This window comes from Paramormyrops kingsleyae, chromosome 11 (assembly GCF_048594095.1).
Source record: "Paramormyrops kingsleyae isolate MSU_618 chromosome 11, PKINGS_0.4, whole genome shotgun sequence".
NCBI lineage: Eukaryota > Metazoa > Chordata > Actinopteri > Osteoglossiformes > Mormyridae > Paramormyrops > Paramormyrops kingsleyae.
The window spans coordinates 23,120,249-23,138,106 of record NC_132807.1 but is presented as its reverse complement, the minus strand read 5'-3'; the positions used below and the strand labels follow the sequence as shown (position 1 = coordinate 23,138,106).

At 43.3% G+C, this 17,858-nt stretch overlaps 1 protein-coding gene across 18 annotated transcripts in view; it reads right to left on the bottom strand.

Annotated features, from left to right (window-relative positions):
- mical2a (microtubule associated monooxygenase, calponin and LIM domain containing 2a) overlaps positions 1 to 17,858 on the bottom strand; it is a 61,389-nt gene that overhangs the window by 40,310 nt on the left and 3,221 nt on the right. For 16 of the 18 annotated variants that reach the window (XR_011993853.1, XR_002835629.2, XR_002835630.2 and 13 more), the window contains exons 2-5: positions 7,227 to 7,595; positions 3,134 to 3,341; positions 1,928 to 2,044; positions 350 to 451 (exon numbers count right to left, since the gene is read on the bottom strand). Coding sequence is in view for 14 of the 18 variants with exons in the window: in XM_072718259.1 (XP_072574360.1) it covers positions 350 to 451; positions 1,928 to 2,044; positions 3,134 to 3,341; positions 7,227 to 7,490 (691 nt within the window). In the remaining 4 variants the exon portion in view is untranslated. Of the gene's footprint in view, positions 1 to 349; positions 452 to 1,927; positions 2,045 to 3,133; positions 3,342 to 7,226; positions 7,596 to 7,873; positions 8,110 to 17,858 lie in introns of those variants that run through there. The other 2 variants (XM_072718258.1, XM_072718257.1) reach the window with 2 other exon arrangements.

Below are 17,858 nucleotides of genomic sequence, written 5' to 3'. Positions count from 1 at the left end.
ACAAAGTGGCTGAGGATATGGAAAACCCACGGGCCCAGGACACCAGTAAGGTTTTCCTCAAAGAAGTCTACGACGCAGGAGCGAAAGTCTCTGGCATCTGGGAAAAGCCTTCAAGGATTCATCCCGGCTAGTTCCAAACCAGTAAACCTGAACTCCTTCACCCTTTAGAAACATCCTTGGAGACTGATTCTGCAGATACAGTGCTCATGGGAGTTTTGTCTGGTCCCGCCTCCTCTATAATCTGATTGGTTATCGCTCTGAAATAATAATTTTTCTTTCTGCCCTCAGAATATTTTTGTGTAAGTAAAACTCCCACGAGCAGATACAATCCCCACACCACAGGTCTCACCTTCCAGCGTGTTCCTCCGTCCATCTGCTCCAACCACAACATCAAAGTCGAAGTCGGAAACGGGGTGATCAGAGGGGCAGATCTCAGCTCTCCACCCAGGACCTGGCATGGCAGTAGAGCAGACACTGGTTTTTACAGAAGTCCACGTCACACTAGTGCCTGCGCACTTTTTGCCATATGAAATGCATTTTGTTACCACTGCAACGTCTGAGCAATTGAGGGTTTTCCATCATGGTCTGAGGGGAAAATAGGATTCAGATTCAATCCTAAAGCCACACATCCAACAGCTGAACCACAGAAACAGGATCTTCTCTCGAGCTTAAATATATCACTTTAATAAAATTTAATGAATTTTGATGACAGATCCATGGAATTTGAAATCACTCCCATAAAGTTATAGTAATAACTGAGAATACCAGATTAATATGCTTTGCTCTCAGGTGTTTCAAGATTGGGAAACGAAAGCTTCCTAGCTAGGTCAACGTTACGTAACTCTGTAGGGTGTCATGTGAACAAACTATGCAACTGAACTTCACAACAAGTAGCTGGTCACTCCTAATTTAAGATACGCTCCCGCTGACATCGACACTCTCGTTGGTTTCACACAAGAGCCGCTCATTTTCCGCACCCAGGACCACCGACGGCTCACGGAAAATCATGACCTCTGCAGAGGTTTGCTGATAACAGGCCGTAAAAGGTCTACGGAGTAACTCTGGCAAGCGTAAAGCTTTTCTCCAAATATACTTAGCTAAATTTAGCAAGCTTAAACATTGTTTAATGCGAATTCTTAAAATTTTGGTCTCCAACCAAAAAACCACATATATATATATATAAGCTAGTTAATCATGAGCTAAAAATGCAGAGGTGCAATGACCCCTTAAAAGAATCTCTTTACTTTTCAAAATCCACTGTGAAAATAAACAAGGCCACTGTCTGCTGCTGCTGCGTATGACTGGTTGTCCGGGACACACATACACAAAGAAGAGGCTGGAAGCCCTGAACTGAACTGGATCTGACGCCTCATTCTGTGATACTAGGTGAAGGTGAAAACAAACAGTGGCTCTGGAAAATAAGCTGCCTCTCAGGCCGAGAGCCGCAGAAATGTTACACTGTCATCGTTACTCCAGCATTAACACGACCCCGCTGAAACGCTCTCACTACAGCCTTTTCAGACGATCCCTCTTATCCATCCTCTTCTATTCCTGCCTTGTTTTCATCTTCAAATTCGACACCTGGCTAATTTTAAAAATGCGATGCATGAGAAAGGAGAGGTAGAGAAGAGGGGCTTTATTCGGGGATGAGAGTAGAGACGGTTTTGACAAAGGAACAAAAACCAAAGGCCATTTTAGCATCTGCGCATTTTCCCAGGAACACGTGAGAGGCATTGGGTCGAGAAACGAGTGGGACGGCATTTAGGTCTGGGCGTATTTCCTAGGCCGAGAGAAAACCAGAACGCAATTAGTATCAAGTGAAGCCAATGAATGTCTTTGTCACCTGACTTCATCCGCGTGCGACTTTCAAATCCCCCCCCCCACCACCTTGCACACTGTTAGCCGTGCGAGGCTCGTTAGCAATCACCTTCATTCTCCTGGTCCTCCGGCGGCTCCAGGAGCTTGACAAACTCCACATTGACATGGACCTCCACGGCCAAGATCAGGGAGACCTTCAGCAGCATGAGCTGCAGCTGGCGAATACCTAACGGAGCAGAACCAGGACAAGAACCATAAGTGTCAGGGTTTCACTACATGCCATTGTGGGCTCAGCATATGCATGTAGCACAGGCAGGATTCAGTCTCTGCCCTGGGAGAGCTGTGAGCTTTTAGAGATCTGGGAGATGCATTACCCATCAGCCTTTGCGGTATTGTCCCTGATCCTGAAAGGAAGTCTCACTCTGTTTAAATATCACTGTGAGGGATGGGAGTAGAGAGGCCACGTGATCCACGTCAGGGGGGAGACTACGAGCTACTTCAGGTTTTACACACAACTTTAAAGCTGAAAGGCTCCTGTGTTTGGCTAATTAGTTCAATTCTTCTTGTGCTTTTACTGGTTTCCGTGATTGAAAGACTCATCTAGCTGTTTCAGGTTAACATTAGCGACACATGCATGACTACAGGCACACAGCAAGAACTCGGCACAAGTGAAATCCAGGTCTTTTTAATTGAAATGGTAGTTTGCGAACCCTGTCCTAACTCGTAGTGTCCCCCCGATATGGATTAGGTGGTCACCCTAGAGGGCAGGTGAACCATATGTTACGAGCGTCAGGCATGGACATCACTGTGACAAGTCACTTCATATCAAGGGAACTTTCCGGATTTGTACTAAAGTCACTCGAAGCCACAAAAGAACAGAAATGCCTCTTTAGAAAATAGTTATTGCACTTTTGGCCAGACAGATGTCTCTTATGTAGGGCAGTGTTGACAGGAGTCACACAATACACATTCTTCAGAGATGGATGTGTTGCAGAAAAACTCCCAGAGGTATTTTGACACTCTAATTTAATTACATGATAAATCAAACACTCCACCAAGAGAAATATTATTATTATCCCATGAAAACACGCGGCACCATTAATCTCTCTCAGCATGTCTTCTAAAGAGGTTAGGTTGTTCTCTTCTGTTCTCCTGCAGAAGTTAGTTGATATCCTGTTCCTTCTCTGATCTGTGAGGTAGGTCAGTGAGAACATACTGAAATAAGTGAAAGGGGAAGAGAGAGCCGTAGTAGTCGGCTCCCCTCCCCCAAGCACACAAACGCACACCCACAAAAGATAACCGGAAGGATACTCACTGATGTGGTCTATAGATCCGGCGCAGAACTTGCCATAGAACTTCTTGGCACCCAAGCCACGCAAGTCATGAATTGTATACGGCCACAGGTGCAGAACATTGTTCCTGGAGAAGGTGTCCCTCTTCTCTATCACCACTACCTTGGCCCCCAGGAGGGCCAGCTCTATGGCTGTCCGCAGGCCGCAGGGGCCCCCACCAATGATGAGACACTGGGAGGAAAAGAAAGAAGATCACATGGTCAACACATTCACCAATCAGAGAGCAGAATACCACGCAAACCAACCTCGGATGTTGTAATGCTTTATTGTTCAGTGACTCTGCACCCAAATAGAAGTTGCTGGAGTGTAAATTTCAGAATAAGAACAAGACTTTAATATACTTTACACCACATATGAGACCTTGGGCTCTGTGAACGCCTACTACCTGTACTGCATTGTGGTGGGATTTAAGCACACAAGTAATGGAAAACTTCATCATTAGCTTAGCCAAAGTATTAATTACACTCCTTATACCAAATACACCAGTCACTAAAACATGCGCTCCTCCAGGCCCTTTGATTTCAGGCCTGCCTGCAAATATGCGGGTTGAGCATGACCTCATGCACGCAATTTCGGGGTGAGAGGCAGGGCTGTACTTAACAGCGTCTTCAGAATAGTTATGTCACTCGTGAACCATGCCTGAGTCACACTGCATCCCCACAGTGCCGTGAAGGGTCTAACGATGTTGAACGCAATCGTCAAGTCCTGTTTTGACTCTCATTATCGTCCTGCCGTTTTATTGGCTCGTTTGTTGCTTTTTTTTTTACAAAGCAACATACAGTTTTGTTCATTTAATTTAGCAGGACATGCAGTGAAATTCAGGATGATTCAATAGCAGGATTCCCCCTAAAAGCTAAAACCACTGGTGTCTGGTCACAAGCTAAGTTTCTTGAACATGGGCACCAGCCTCTGGTTAAATCCCAGGCCAGCCAAACCAGATGATCTCCATTTCCTATTTAACAGATCAAATGCGGCCACATCTGACCTTCGCACCCTCCCTATGAAAACATCATACAATTTCCATTCCCAACAGACCGGTTTTACAAATGGGAGGCGATGCCTTGTGGGGGGGGTAGATTATGTGGCCAAAATAACCACAGAGCACATGCCTGACAAAGCTTTAGCCGTTGGACGGTCTTCCTGTCACAATGCGTGTGGGCACAGAATCACAGTTGGGATCTTCCAGGTAAAGATACTCTATACTACATTGGGTGGGGGGGGATATCATGTTTATGCAGTACAGGGACAGATCATGCTGTTCCTAACTGGCCTATTAGGAAGTAAAAATTCTCATGGATCCCTGTCCATAAAAGTTTACACTTTTCTCACTTCTATTACTATCACGTCTCGTTTATTGGGCGTCATCACTCTAGGGCAGAGGTGGGAATGACATCAATACGGCTGGCAGAATGGAGGAGACTCACTTTGCATCAGGCCCTGAGGCACCTGTTTGGACAACAGATCCCTTACAGCTGGTCTGACGGGCACCTTTCATCAAGTCAGACAATGACACTGGGCATGAGAGCCGGCCCAGGAGGGCCAGGTGTGCTGAGGCCATGCAGACTCAAAGATGCCTCTTTTTAAAGACACACCTGCATGTTAATTAGCCTAACAGGGGAACAAAGCAGACCTCAGCAGATTCCACTGGTACTGTACCTCTTTGTAGTCAGCTGACAATCCATGATGTGTTTTGATTATGTCCACCAATAGAAATCTCTGTCGTTAACTAGCTGTCATCTAAATGTTTAAGCGGGATTAAACGGGCATGTTCCCATGTAGGCTCAAAATTCCCTGCTGCTTGAGGATTTGATATGCTGGATAAGGTCTGGTATTAGTTAATCACTCATCTCCACAGCTTCCATTCCAGGCAATCCCAATGATATCTGTGCCTTCTGATTGGTTGCTGTGCTGTATGGTGTCACCGCATCTGCTCATCACTGCAGATGTGGTGACATCATACAGCACAGCAGCCAATCACGGGTACACTGAGGACGACCCCATCCCTGTGCATACAACCTTTTGCTTTCCATCGCCTTCACACCAGAAATTCATCAAAAAACTACAGCGAAATGCAACACCACTGATTAGGTGGAAAGTCTGAATCACACTGATTACAAAACCATTGCAAAGACTATGAGAATGCAGACTGGCTGAGTCAGACACTCTATCAGGCTGCATTTGCCAACTGTAGCAGTTGAAATGGGTATATGAATGTATTGCTGGGGCATAGATTAATCATATTCTTGCTTTAAAGAATGATTCAAAACAATACTAAATGCAAACCTGTGTACACTGGAAAGTATATTTAAATATATATGCCTAAAGGTTTTTGGCAGTTTAAACAGAGATTTAAGAAAAGGGTTTATTAAAGTGCAGCACTGTCACATTCAAATAGTCAGTGTGTTCCGAGTATAATGATTAAATAAGGATATTTGGGACACTGCATTCTAGAGTTGCTGCATACATTCCTTCTTAAATTCTTAGAAATTTTTTCTCCACACCGATTTTTTCTCCACAATAAATATATTATTCATAAGGTAAAGGTAAAGAAAAACATCATGACATACACTAGATATTTCCCTTGGTCTTATTTTATATACATGAATACAACTCAAGCTAAGCCATTATTCTCTGTGCAGTTATTTAAAAAATATGCATGCAATCGAGAGATACAAAGCATAAACACATCATTATGTTAATTATCTGTGCAGCAAGGCTATTGATTCCCTAATGTTGGATGCATCAATGCAGTTGCACCTGAATGTTAAAATACACTTAAGATTTTTTAACTTTGACATACCATTACATGCTTCAAAGAATAATGTACACACACACACACACAAAAGTTTCAAATTTCAGCTGGCCATTCAGTTAGCTGCAGTGCATAAAATCTCCAAACCAGAGTCTGCAGAAGAGTTTACATTTCTGTCCGCAGGATACACAACACACACCCCTAAAAGATCGCATGCACACAAGATTAAAAGCAGTGCAGAATAAATGTATATGCTGTGTAATTTCTATAACGAGATGGCGTTGTGACAGGAGCATACAAACCTTCACATGATCAACAGATCTGAGTAGATTGCTGTCCCAAGAAGATAAAATAGAAAAAAACTTGCAGAGCTGATTTTAAATGTACTAATGCAATGATGTCGCATTCAGTGTTCTAGGTCATTCTGTGTGTTGTGGCTCAGAGAGGAGAGCATCTAGCTTCCAGGCACCCTGGAGCACTTTTTGGGGTTTAGGGCTTTGTTTATGTTATATAATTAATCTGCTGGCCATGGGATTCAAACCAGCGACCTACCAGACACAGACTCCTAACCCACAAAGCTTGTTTTAAAAAGACCTTTTCTTTCCTAAAATAGTTGCAATAATCCTAAAAATACACTTGAAAAGGTATCATCTTACAATTTGCTTACATACATTGCAACCTGAGAAGCACCAAGATGACAACCTATGTATGAATTACACATCTTCTCGATACCTTAAGCGGCATGAGCGTTTACTAGGCCTGCCGTAGATTGGAAGAGCTTCTTATACATGATGCCATTACCAAGTATGGTAATTGTGTGTATTTAATAATGGCCCGGTTTGTTTTAAAAATGAACATCAATCAACAGGTACAACATTTTCATTGTTTTTAGCAGGGTTAAGGTATTAATGGAACAAAGTTTAGTACCGAAAATGCTGCAGCATTTACTTGCCGTCTTTAAATAGCAAAACTCAGGAGGAAAGGGCAAATTTCTCTCCAGTTATTTGCATACGCTAGTCAAATTATTTGGTAATTTACATTGCAAGGCTAAACGAAAACAAAAGAAGGAACAATATGATTTGTTTTTGTAGTGTTTGGGTACTGTCACAAGAACATTTATGAAATTCTTTGTCTATATAAATATAACTCAAATCAGAAGATTGAATTTTAATGATAAAAAATGAAGGGCCAATTTGGAGATTTTGATTCTAATTTCCTTTCATTGTTTACCCTTGCTTCCTTATTCTGACTGCTTCGCACATGGGAAGGTATCAGCCTGAAGTCTGCCGATCGTGCTTCCTTACCTTGGTGCCCACACACGATTTGCCCTTCTTGTAGTCCTTTTGACCAGCTCTCTTGTCCAGCTTGCTCCAAAGTCCCTTAGCCTTCCAGAATGTGACCTTGGCCTTCAGTCTGCTGTAGAAGTTCTTGTGGTCCAGTGGATCCAGCTCCAACTGGCGGCAGAGGATCCCGAACGCCTGCAGGGTGCCCTTGCAGGTCGAAGCCTGGACGAAGTTCTCAAAGAGCTGCCCGGCCTGGGAGCACTTCTCATCCTCGGTTTCGCCCATCTTCTCTGGGGCTCACTTGCTCTCTCCCCGACTCCCTCGTTCCGTCTCTCCGCGATCCAGCGGCTACGCCCACGGTCTGGCGGCCCCTGGCATGCCTAACCTGCGCTGGTAAAAGAAACCACATTGTGTCTGATGTCATCCACAGGCAGAAAAAAGCATAGGATTCCAAACAGATGTAGCACGAAACGCACATAATCACATAATGTGCAGGAACATACATATATATATATATATATATATATATATATATATATATATATATATATATATATATATATATATATATATATATATATATATATAGTTGGACTTCAGGGATAATGAGTATTTTTCAGAGCAAATGACCATTACATCACATCATTACTATAAATTCCACTACCTACACGTAGCTGTTTGTTGCCCATCCTCTTGAAAGGTCCCCAAGATGATTTAGCTCTGATAAAGGTTTCATGTCTAAGGTTATGAGGCTAATGTCTTCTACTTAAAAAAAAAGAATAACAAACGGCCTGTACGTAACTTCAAAAGCATCCGAGGACGAAACTCTGTAAAATTCTGTGCCAAATTACCAGATATTCCTGAACATCACACCCATGAGCACAAACTGTACGGCTCCCAGGCTCTATTTTAGGCTGCAGGCAATGTGTTTGAGCTTGAATGCATGTGCTACATGGTGAGAGAGGTGCACAGTGTTCTTCCAGAGGTGAAACAAAAGCATTTTTGTTCAATTGCATTGGTGACTGAACTATACAGGTGTGCCTTAGAGGGCAACAGTGCAAACTGCAGGGGCAAGAGGACTTTCAAATTGTTTTTAAAGCCAAAGGACGTCCTGTGAGTCCATCACCACCGGGGCCAACAATCTGACAGACTTGACACAAACTCAATCACGACAGACAATTCTGCTGAGCATTTATCACCCCTTGTGCATCTCATCACTGATATTGCACGCTGTAGCAGCCGTGTGAGCCGACCGATTTTGGCAGGCCAAGCTACAATAAGGTCCTGGCCAAAAGTGCATCTCTTTTAGAAAACAAGGGCAGCCTGGAAACAGTAGTATGAATGCATCAGTACCGCGGTGTATTTTACAGTTTTGAGCTGAGAGCCTCTTCCTTAAAATGCTTTCACTATTCACTTGCAAAAAAAGTTACAGGTGCATGTGAAAACACTGATGTCACGTTGCGCGTATTGCAACATTAAGTTTTAACCCATTCGTCTCTTTAATATCAATACCCGAATCCTGCTAAAAGCATCATGTTCCAGGAAAGTGCTCATCTGCTCATAGTGAACACTTTCCAACCTATCAATCCATGACAGCATGCTCTGAATACCGCTGCAAAACACCAGAAAAATCTACAAATATCACTGGCGCATGAATAAAGGAAAAATGTCTTCCTCCTGGCAAGCCATGTTCCCCCACGAACTTGAATATCAAATCCAATTATCGGATAAGCAATCAGCAGCTAGTGGTAGGAAAGCAGATGTGTTACATTTCAAGTAATAAGGTGGAGGTATTCTCAGTATTGGGTATCGTTTCTACGGGATGTATAACAGGAGTCTTTTGGAATTCAGATCAGTGCACAAGTGTGTGAAGTGAGTGAGAGAGAAGCGAGGAGCTGTTGTCGGTCCTGTCCTGTCTGAGTCAGTCGTCATTTCACAAGTGTAATTAGGTCGTCAGGAGGACCAGATGTCGCGAGCATAGCCGAGCCTCACAGGAGCTACAACCTCTCAGCTCACATAGAGCAGCAAACACTGATGGACAGATGTGCTGCCTGGTCCAAAAAACCATCAACTGCTATCCACCCCCTCCAATAATCTGGGGGGGGGGCATGGCCTCAAATCACATACAAATCTGTAGCTCGCTAATGGTACCTCAGACCTAAAATATAGCATGTAGACATAATTTAGTTGTACACTGTACACAGAATAAATGTTATTTCTTTTATCTGATTATATTTAACAATATATTATATTTCAATATGCAGGAACAGCAGGACACTATATCAAACTGCAATCAGTCTACTTTTAGTCTAAACTAAACCATTGTTTCGTTTTCATCTTTGTGTTATTTTTGGTTTACGATATAATATTATTACAAGAAAGCACACGCTAGTTTCTGCCTAGCTAACGATATAAAGGAAAGTTCACTTAAAGAATTCTTATCAACCAAGATTGCAGTTTTATTTTCTTTCTCCTATAATGTTACCATGCCTGGTGGGGGGGGGGGGGCAGCCTGGTGACCTTGGACCCCCAGAGGGGTTTTACTTCCTACTTAAGAGTTTTTGGTTCCTCATCTCCGTTGTCATCTGGCTCTTTCTTTTATAAATTTATTTCCTTCTTTTTCCCTGTTTTTCTATTGTTCTCTCTTAATGATGATGTAATGTATCACAGCACAGCCATATGAAGTGCCTTGGGGCGACCCTGTCGCGAAAGGCGCTATATAAAAATAAATTCAATGTAACTGTATATTTTCTTCTAACAAGAATAATGACCACAGAATTACGGTATTGTAAATCTACAGTAACTTTTTGTGTTTTGTCTACTCCAAATGAAGGAAAATGTAGTGTACATTGTGTTCTGCTAACATATATGTCATCACCTCACAAATACAAATATACAAATACAATATAGTTTTTACTGTAAAATAAATAGAGGAAATGCAATATATTTTCATCTTTGTTTTGCTTTGCGGCACTTTTTTTATCTTGCAGGACATCTCAGCTGTCATCACACATGTGCTTCTCTGACAGCCAGTCAGTGCTTCGAAACCACCTTCCACACGTATTCAATAACAAGCTCTGCTTCTATCCTGGCCAAAGTCTCTGCATCAGCTCATTCCCCAGGGGCGCCATATAAACCCTGCCAGTCCCAATGGAAATATTTAAGCCCCTGGACTCCGCAGGGATGTTCCTAGGCCAGATATCAGACGTGGTTCTACGTGACACAATTAGCAGCACGCACGGCCCGGTCCATCATATAGTCTGTGAGAGGGGGTGTTCCAGTGGTGAAAAGGGCATGGTTCACTGGGGCTTTAGTGACAAAGGGAAAGCACGATACACATAAATCCGTCTTGCACAAGCATTGAAAGGTTAATGGAAAGGTTACGTTACTACACCCCAGGTAGCTTACGCACATCACAAGTGCTCAGAAGCCTGTACAAGGGTGTAATTCAACGTAAAGGCAACGACTGCAAACTGGATCCTGAGCTTTGGTTCCGCAACAGCAGCAAACCCGAAATTAGTCAATATCCAACCGGCTTCTCCTACGTCCGCCTCACTTTCTTGTTGACGTAATGTAGTGATAAATCGGAAGAATGGGTTTCAGTTGATTTGAGCAACTTCTGCTTTTCACGCAGGTTGAACATGAAGTCTTATACTCCTCTTTATAATGACAATACTCTGCCTATTCCACACAGGACACAATAAATATACAGAAATCAAGGTATTACAAGAATACGCTCTACATTTAAAGTTTGGTTGACCTAAGTAATCCTGCGTTTAAGATTAAGAACTAAACTCAAACCAGCTATGTTTGGTACACAAACAACTGCTTAGTGAGTGTGCAGACGATGAGTTCTCTAAGCAATCGTGAGGTTTGAACAGCAACGAGCAGTGAGAACTATCTGCTCAGGGAATATCTTGCTGACAGGGGTAAAGAAAAGGCCTGGAGTAGATGGAATACCATGATTTCACTGTAGGAAAGAGAAGAAACAAAAGCACCCGCAAAGGCACGTGCCGGGGAGGGAGCGCCGAACGTGGGCAGGTCTGTGCCCGTCCAAAGCGATATTCCTGCTCCGTCTCCCAGAGAATTGTTCTCTGCTAGTCACATTCCATACAGTTAGGCCAGTTTAAGGAGTCATGTGACCTGTAGCACAAATTCTCTGAAGAAGAAAAAAAAAAAACACATCGGTTCTATGCAGAATGACACGTACGTCAGGGAGCATCTCGATGATCGATCGTTTATTTTACCCCTAAGGCCAAGAATGACGTTAAGGTTGTCGCGACAGGTCAGGGCATGTAAATGTGAATGTAAATGGGGAGAAACAAGGCAAGAGTTATGCACTGATGGGCAGAGAAGGAATGTGTGGAAGGTTAATATGCACCAAAGTGCTTCTTAGAGGTGCTATAAGGAATAAGGGGCTGAATCTGCAAAGTCCACAGAACAGGAAGAGACTTTGGAAGCAAGTGGCAACCTGGGAAAGTGCCGGAACAGACTCCACCTATATCTTGGCATGCAACCATTATGTAAGTGGCATAAATAAATTACACGCATCTTATTTCACATGCAAACCAAAAGGGCTGGGCATAGGCATAGGCAAACTAGGCAGCTACCTAGGGCCCAATCAGCAAACGGGGACCCAGATCGACAGAAGGGGGCGCCAGTAAAATCAGCCAATGGGCTGCCTTGGCATAGCCGCTGACAATGCAGATCCGGACATGCAAACAGATGCATGTTACCAACTTACTGAGCTTAACAAAACTTTATTTTAGCCTAACATGTCATGCCATTTGTTTGATATCCCAAGCTTCAGAACTTCCTTTTTTCTGCAAAAATAAAATGTACTAGCGCAAAAAAAAAAAAAATGAAAATGCCACCAGCAGCCATTGCCTTGTGTACAAAGTAATACTGCAGCTACTGAGTGGATGTATATGACTAACTCTGCACCCAGGGGCTACCCAGACTAGCTCATCCTGCGGTGATTATTATGTTTATTATTTTATAACATTATTGTTTCCTGGTGCCAAGAACATCCTCCAGTGGAATCTGAGAGATGCGAAACATGTCTCTTGCATGACTGGACAGCACAACTCTGACCAAGAGGGAGAAGAACAGGCATGCAGACAAGCCAGAGAGACAATAAAGACTAGAAAACCAAGCAGGAAGATCAGAAATTCTGAGTAAAGGCCTATTTTAGTCCTGCAAGTCAACCTAAAATAACGACCATTGCACAGTATGAGATGAAAGAGGAACGTCTGAAAAATGAAAAAAGTTTGTTTTCTTTTTTGGAAAAAAAAATCTGCCAAGGTTAATTCAAAGGCATCTGGACCTCTGTTTGGACAACATACAAGCCCTTTTTCTAGAATGCAGAATTCGTTACACACTTCATGCTTATTGAAGAGGCATTTAAGTCCCTCCTATACCCTACAGGCTACAATATAATAAGATCTCTAGAGTCTTTTTGTGGGCAGATCTGGTCTAGTGACTCAGAGTTGGGCTACACCCAGTCATCGTGTTGTGTGACCTGTAATTCCGATGCCAAATGGGGCACACGCTCAGGCCACGTCAGCCTGGACCTGGGGGAGAGACCAAGGTGAAGCAGCAGGAGGCAGTGGATGAGAGCTGAACATTCCCAATGAGCTAACCAGACAGAAGGAAGCTGGTTCCAGGACACAGGAGATGGGGAGGATGTCCAGAGATGGCTGGAGGCTGAATGTAATGGCAGCAATCAGTCGAGAGTGCAAGGAAAACCAGGAAGCTCTCACTGGCTGATAAGGAAGCACTACGCTTCCTCCACAGAGCTGGATGCCACTTTGTGAAAACAATGTGTTCAGGCAGGACCCCAGTCTTTCCATAACGTTTAAAGGTTACATTCTGTTTCCCATAATCCCCACTAAAACAGGCCACTTCAGTGGGGATCTGAGCCAAAACAAATGAACGTTGCCTGGGAGAAGAGAAAGAGAACCATCTTTTCGAGCTATCGCCCAGTTTTTCTTTGCAGGATTTTACTTGTCTTGATCTCGCTTGTCAATCATCGTTCGCGAAAAAAAGGCTGTTAAGCCACACGGCAGCCAATAGCACGGTTATATACACTACACAGGGATATGAGAAAGGTTAGCAGAAGTTCAGGCTGGGAAAATCTCACGAAAACATTCTCTGTTTTCATTGCAAATCTGGTGGAGAGTCCGTATCGGTCCACCCTGCCAAGAATGTTGACTATAATGTCTCTCCTCCCAAGAACAATTCATTTCTAGGGACTTCAGATGAGAAACACAACCCATCACCGGAGCTAAAATCCACCCCTGACACTTTCCCACTTCACCAAATTCACAACACTCAATTGTGCTTGTTTTTTTTAAAGAGCAACCGTTGCTCTAGACATACAGCTGCACTCCAAATTACCTCAACTAACCTTGAGCAAATACGCAATATGAAAGAAATCTGGATTTACGCTCCAGATAAACTCTATGGTTTAGCTGTACAGTTGTACAAAGTTGCACCAAAGGATTAGCGATTACGCTGGAGCGAATGCACGGAGACTTGCGTAGCTTACAATTTCCCCCAGAAACCAGTGTCCCATTAAGCTAACTCACTGGCCTGGACTGCAGGAGGTGATCACTGGCAGCCACTGGCGGTTCTGCTTGCTCTGCTTTTTGGTTCCTAGGCGTGCCGGTGTGCATTACTGTGGGTCAGAAGTGACGGGCCTGGGAGGGTGACGTTTCAGGGAAGAGCTGCTCAGAATAGACAGGTGTCTGGTTACAGGCCAGGCACACGCATGATCCCACAGGGCCAGCCGACCTCCAAACCGACAGAGGGATTCCTGCCTCTCTGAGAAGTAACTCCAGCTGAGGACGTCCTTATCGGCTTCGCCGGAATGCACTGCAGGTCGGAGCCATGGGGAAATAGGCCAACCAGGCTTGTGTCACTGGCGTTGGCACCGATAGCTTCAGTTCCGAGCTAAAAATCACAAGTACTGCCTGCTTGGATGTATCCTGAATCACAGATGGGGATGATTAACAGAAACATCGACTCACACATGGTTATTCTGATCATCTACGGAGAAAAGCCAACTAATGCTTGCGAAAGGTGACCCAGCACATCCAGTAAACTGGAAGCTGTGCAGTTCTCCATTCTGAAGCAGCAGAGGGAACAGGTTCAGCTTTACTGAGAAGACTCAGACCATAGCAAAGCTCACTGGCCCCTTAATACCGGGCTTGTAAACCCTGACGGGAGTGCATCTAGGGACACTGCTGCCACTTTCCAGGGAGGGGCCTTCTCCTATACCATGGCAGTACTTTGGGAGGGGGGCCTTGCTGGCACAACACAGTCGGGTTTCCACAGTGACCCACGGTTCCTTCCGTCCCACATACCTCCACCTTGGAAACACCAGCTCATTTCCTGGAAGTTTAACTAAAAAGAATGGCACCTCAAAGAGGAAGGAAAACGCTTCAGAGGCCCGACACAGAGCATCAGGGGGCACCGGCAAGGCTGCCCTGTCCTGAAGACAGGCCCGGCTGCACATTAATAATGGATGATTGCCTAATACCACTGAAATGTGAAAGAGCGATGAAACTGATTCTCTGTGCAGCTATACCTGGTATCCTCAGCCTTCTGCGGCGCTCGATCTCCAAGGACCCCGGTTCAAGTTCGGTTGGCTTTAATTAAATGATACTTGGCTCGTACCGCTTCTGGAGGCAACCATGTGAAGATAAGTTCCCGCCGGCACTCAACTGAAAAAGTAATCTTTCCCAATTACTGATCTTAAGCTTAAGAAATCAGCTTAGTGCCCATGTAGTGCTGGGTCCCATGCACACAGTACAGTACCTTCAACTTGATAAGATTTCTCGTTTTATCCACCCCATATGAACAATACGACAGGCCAGAAGAGCACCTTCGGTCATAACGTACAAACATTTTAACATATTCTCCAGAGCCTTACAAAGACCATAAACAGTTGCATATTTGTCACTTATATACTGATATTGCTATTTTCTCCACCAGCCCAATAGGCATTGGGTTTATGTCCAAACGATTAAAGTGTTTAGATACACAAACACCAGCAATAAGTAAATAAGTTTACAGCACAACAGAATCATTTATAGACAGCTGAATTTCTTCCTATGAAACCTGGTGGGAAAAAGTACAAAATTCAGTCAGGAAAAGGCAAAAAAAAAAAAAACCATCAAAAGACAGAAGACAAATATGTAATTTACCTTCTATTTTGGGAAAAATGCTATTTAAAGTAAATTGCTATTTAAGCTGTGGACACACAGGTCCGTTCTTCTTCGCCTGCTTTTTCCCCTCCCACTCGTGATTTAAGGGCACATATACTGTATACAAAGTGGACAGATCAAGGGCTTGACCCCTTCATTGTTTAACCACCTCCATCTTCAGCCTGGGACACACATCGATGCCAAGGTGAGGTTTTCCTGCGGTATAATGATCAGTTTATTCTTGGAGAGGATGATTCCTGATATATCTTCTCTGCATATAAATTTTTAATCTGAATCCCTGTGGCCACATATTTATCCATATTTTTTTAATTAATATTGTACATTTAAAGGCACAATATATTCCTATTAAAAGATTCTTTCATAAACATCCAATGGACCTAAAACACAGCTAACCAGCGATCATAAAAAAAAAAACACAATTCCTCTTGTAATATTCAATCCATACAAGAACCATTTCACACCTGGACCCACAGGCATTTCATTTTGCATTTACAAATAATAGACCCCATGCAAACAGCTAACAACAAACAAATCTTCCCTTGTTCAAAAGACCAGCAAAACTTGTTCTTGAAAACAGTGTTCTTGAACACGCACACCAATGATAGCTGTGCGATGTCAGTCAGATGATAACAGCCAATGACAGAGGTCGTATGAACAGTGGTGATAGCTGTCAGTCAGGCACTAACAGCCAATGGTAGGTGTTGAATCTACAGAAATGATAGCTGTCAGTCAGGCACTAACAGCCAATGGTAGGTGTTGAATCTACAGAAATGATAGCTGTCAGTCAGGCACTAACAGCCAATGGTCGGTGTAAATTACATACTATGAAAGTCCTACACATCAACTACATAAAATGATACAGTCCCAGATGCTCTTACTGCAGCAACATTTCAAACAGATAAAGTTCTTTCCCTTTGATATGTTGCTATATACATAAGTCACAGGATGTCCCTGGAATCATGTGGCCAAACCGGATCATTTATATTGGTTTATAGCATCATAATGCGGAAACCAATGACTCCGCAACCAATGACCCAGTTTGAGATGACGTCTTTCAACATGATAGTTAAGGTCCTCAAGGTTTAAAATCCAGCTTATCTATTCAGTTTTCAAGCTCGCCCTTCCAGCATATAGACAATCAGGAGAGTGCGACGCATTCAAGAGGCCAGAACAAAAGCGGGTTACAGAAAACCAAGACTTGCTGTGCTGGTTCCCTTTTTTTTGCATAACAACCCTAAAGCACCCTAACTGCGATCAGTCCTGGTTATATTTGACCTGCTCATTCAAGCACCGATGCACATATTTATTTAGGTGCACGGGAATTTTATGTCAGTTGGAAGGATTAACAAGCAAAAGCCAGAAAAAAAAAAAAGATTTTTACTTTCAGAAGGAACCTTAATGATGGGAATATTGAACACGCTTTCTTTTTCACTGAAAAATATTCATATAAAAGTCGTTAATCAAACTTACAAAAACAAACACAGAAGCCAAAACAACAAGTTTAGTGTTATATGTCACATGCTTCAGTCACCACCGCTCCTTCCCTCCCTCTCTCTCTCTCCTCTCTCTCTCTCTCTCTCTCTCTCTCTCGGTCTCACTGTGGTTGAGTTGGCAGGCATTCATATGACACCTCTTGTATCATATTTTCGTCCTTCCCCTTCGGAATAGTGATGACTCCCCCTGCAACTGAGCGTATAACAACGGCCAGTAAAAACTTTACTGTTCAGCCACATAAGTAACAGCCAAAGACTGTTAGAAGAGGGAGAGTAAGGAAGCTTAAATAAAACCTATTGCCACACGTCCGGCCAAACCTTCTTAAAACAGCTACCGCTTTTCAACGTTAAACTTTTCAACAAGTGAGCTGGCAGAGAGCATTGAAAAGGTGCTTCCCCAAAGGTAACGTAATAGGGGCATAAACTAGTATCCTCTGACCACTAACCCAATACAGGGTCAGAGAGATACTGGAGTCTTTCCAAGAGCAGGGCAGGGGGCATCCTAGGATGGGATGCCAGGCCATCCCAGTGCATGCCCATGCATGGACACACACACACACGCCCATACAAATTTGTATTCATACCTTTGTGGGGACTCTCCATTAATTTCTATGGGAAAAACTATAATCCAACTCTAATCCAAATGTTGCTGCAGTAAGAGCATCCAACAATGACAAGCTAAACCTTAACCTAAACCTTACCTTAACCATAAGGAACCAAAGAAAATACAATACTTTAGGCATTTTTAGTGTTTTGATTGCAGTGACAGACTTTAGTAAAATTAGTTTATATTGTGGGGACCTGAAAAATGTCCCCACAAGCTAAAAAGTAACAGATTTTACCACATAGTGGGAACATTTGGTCCCCACAATGTGGTAAATATAAACCCCCACCCACCCACACACACACACACACACAATATGGGATGT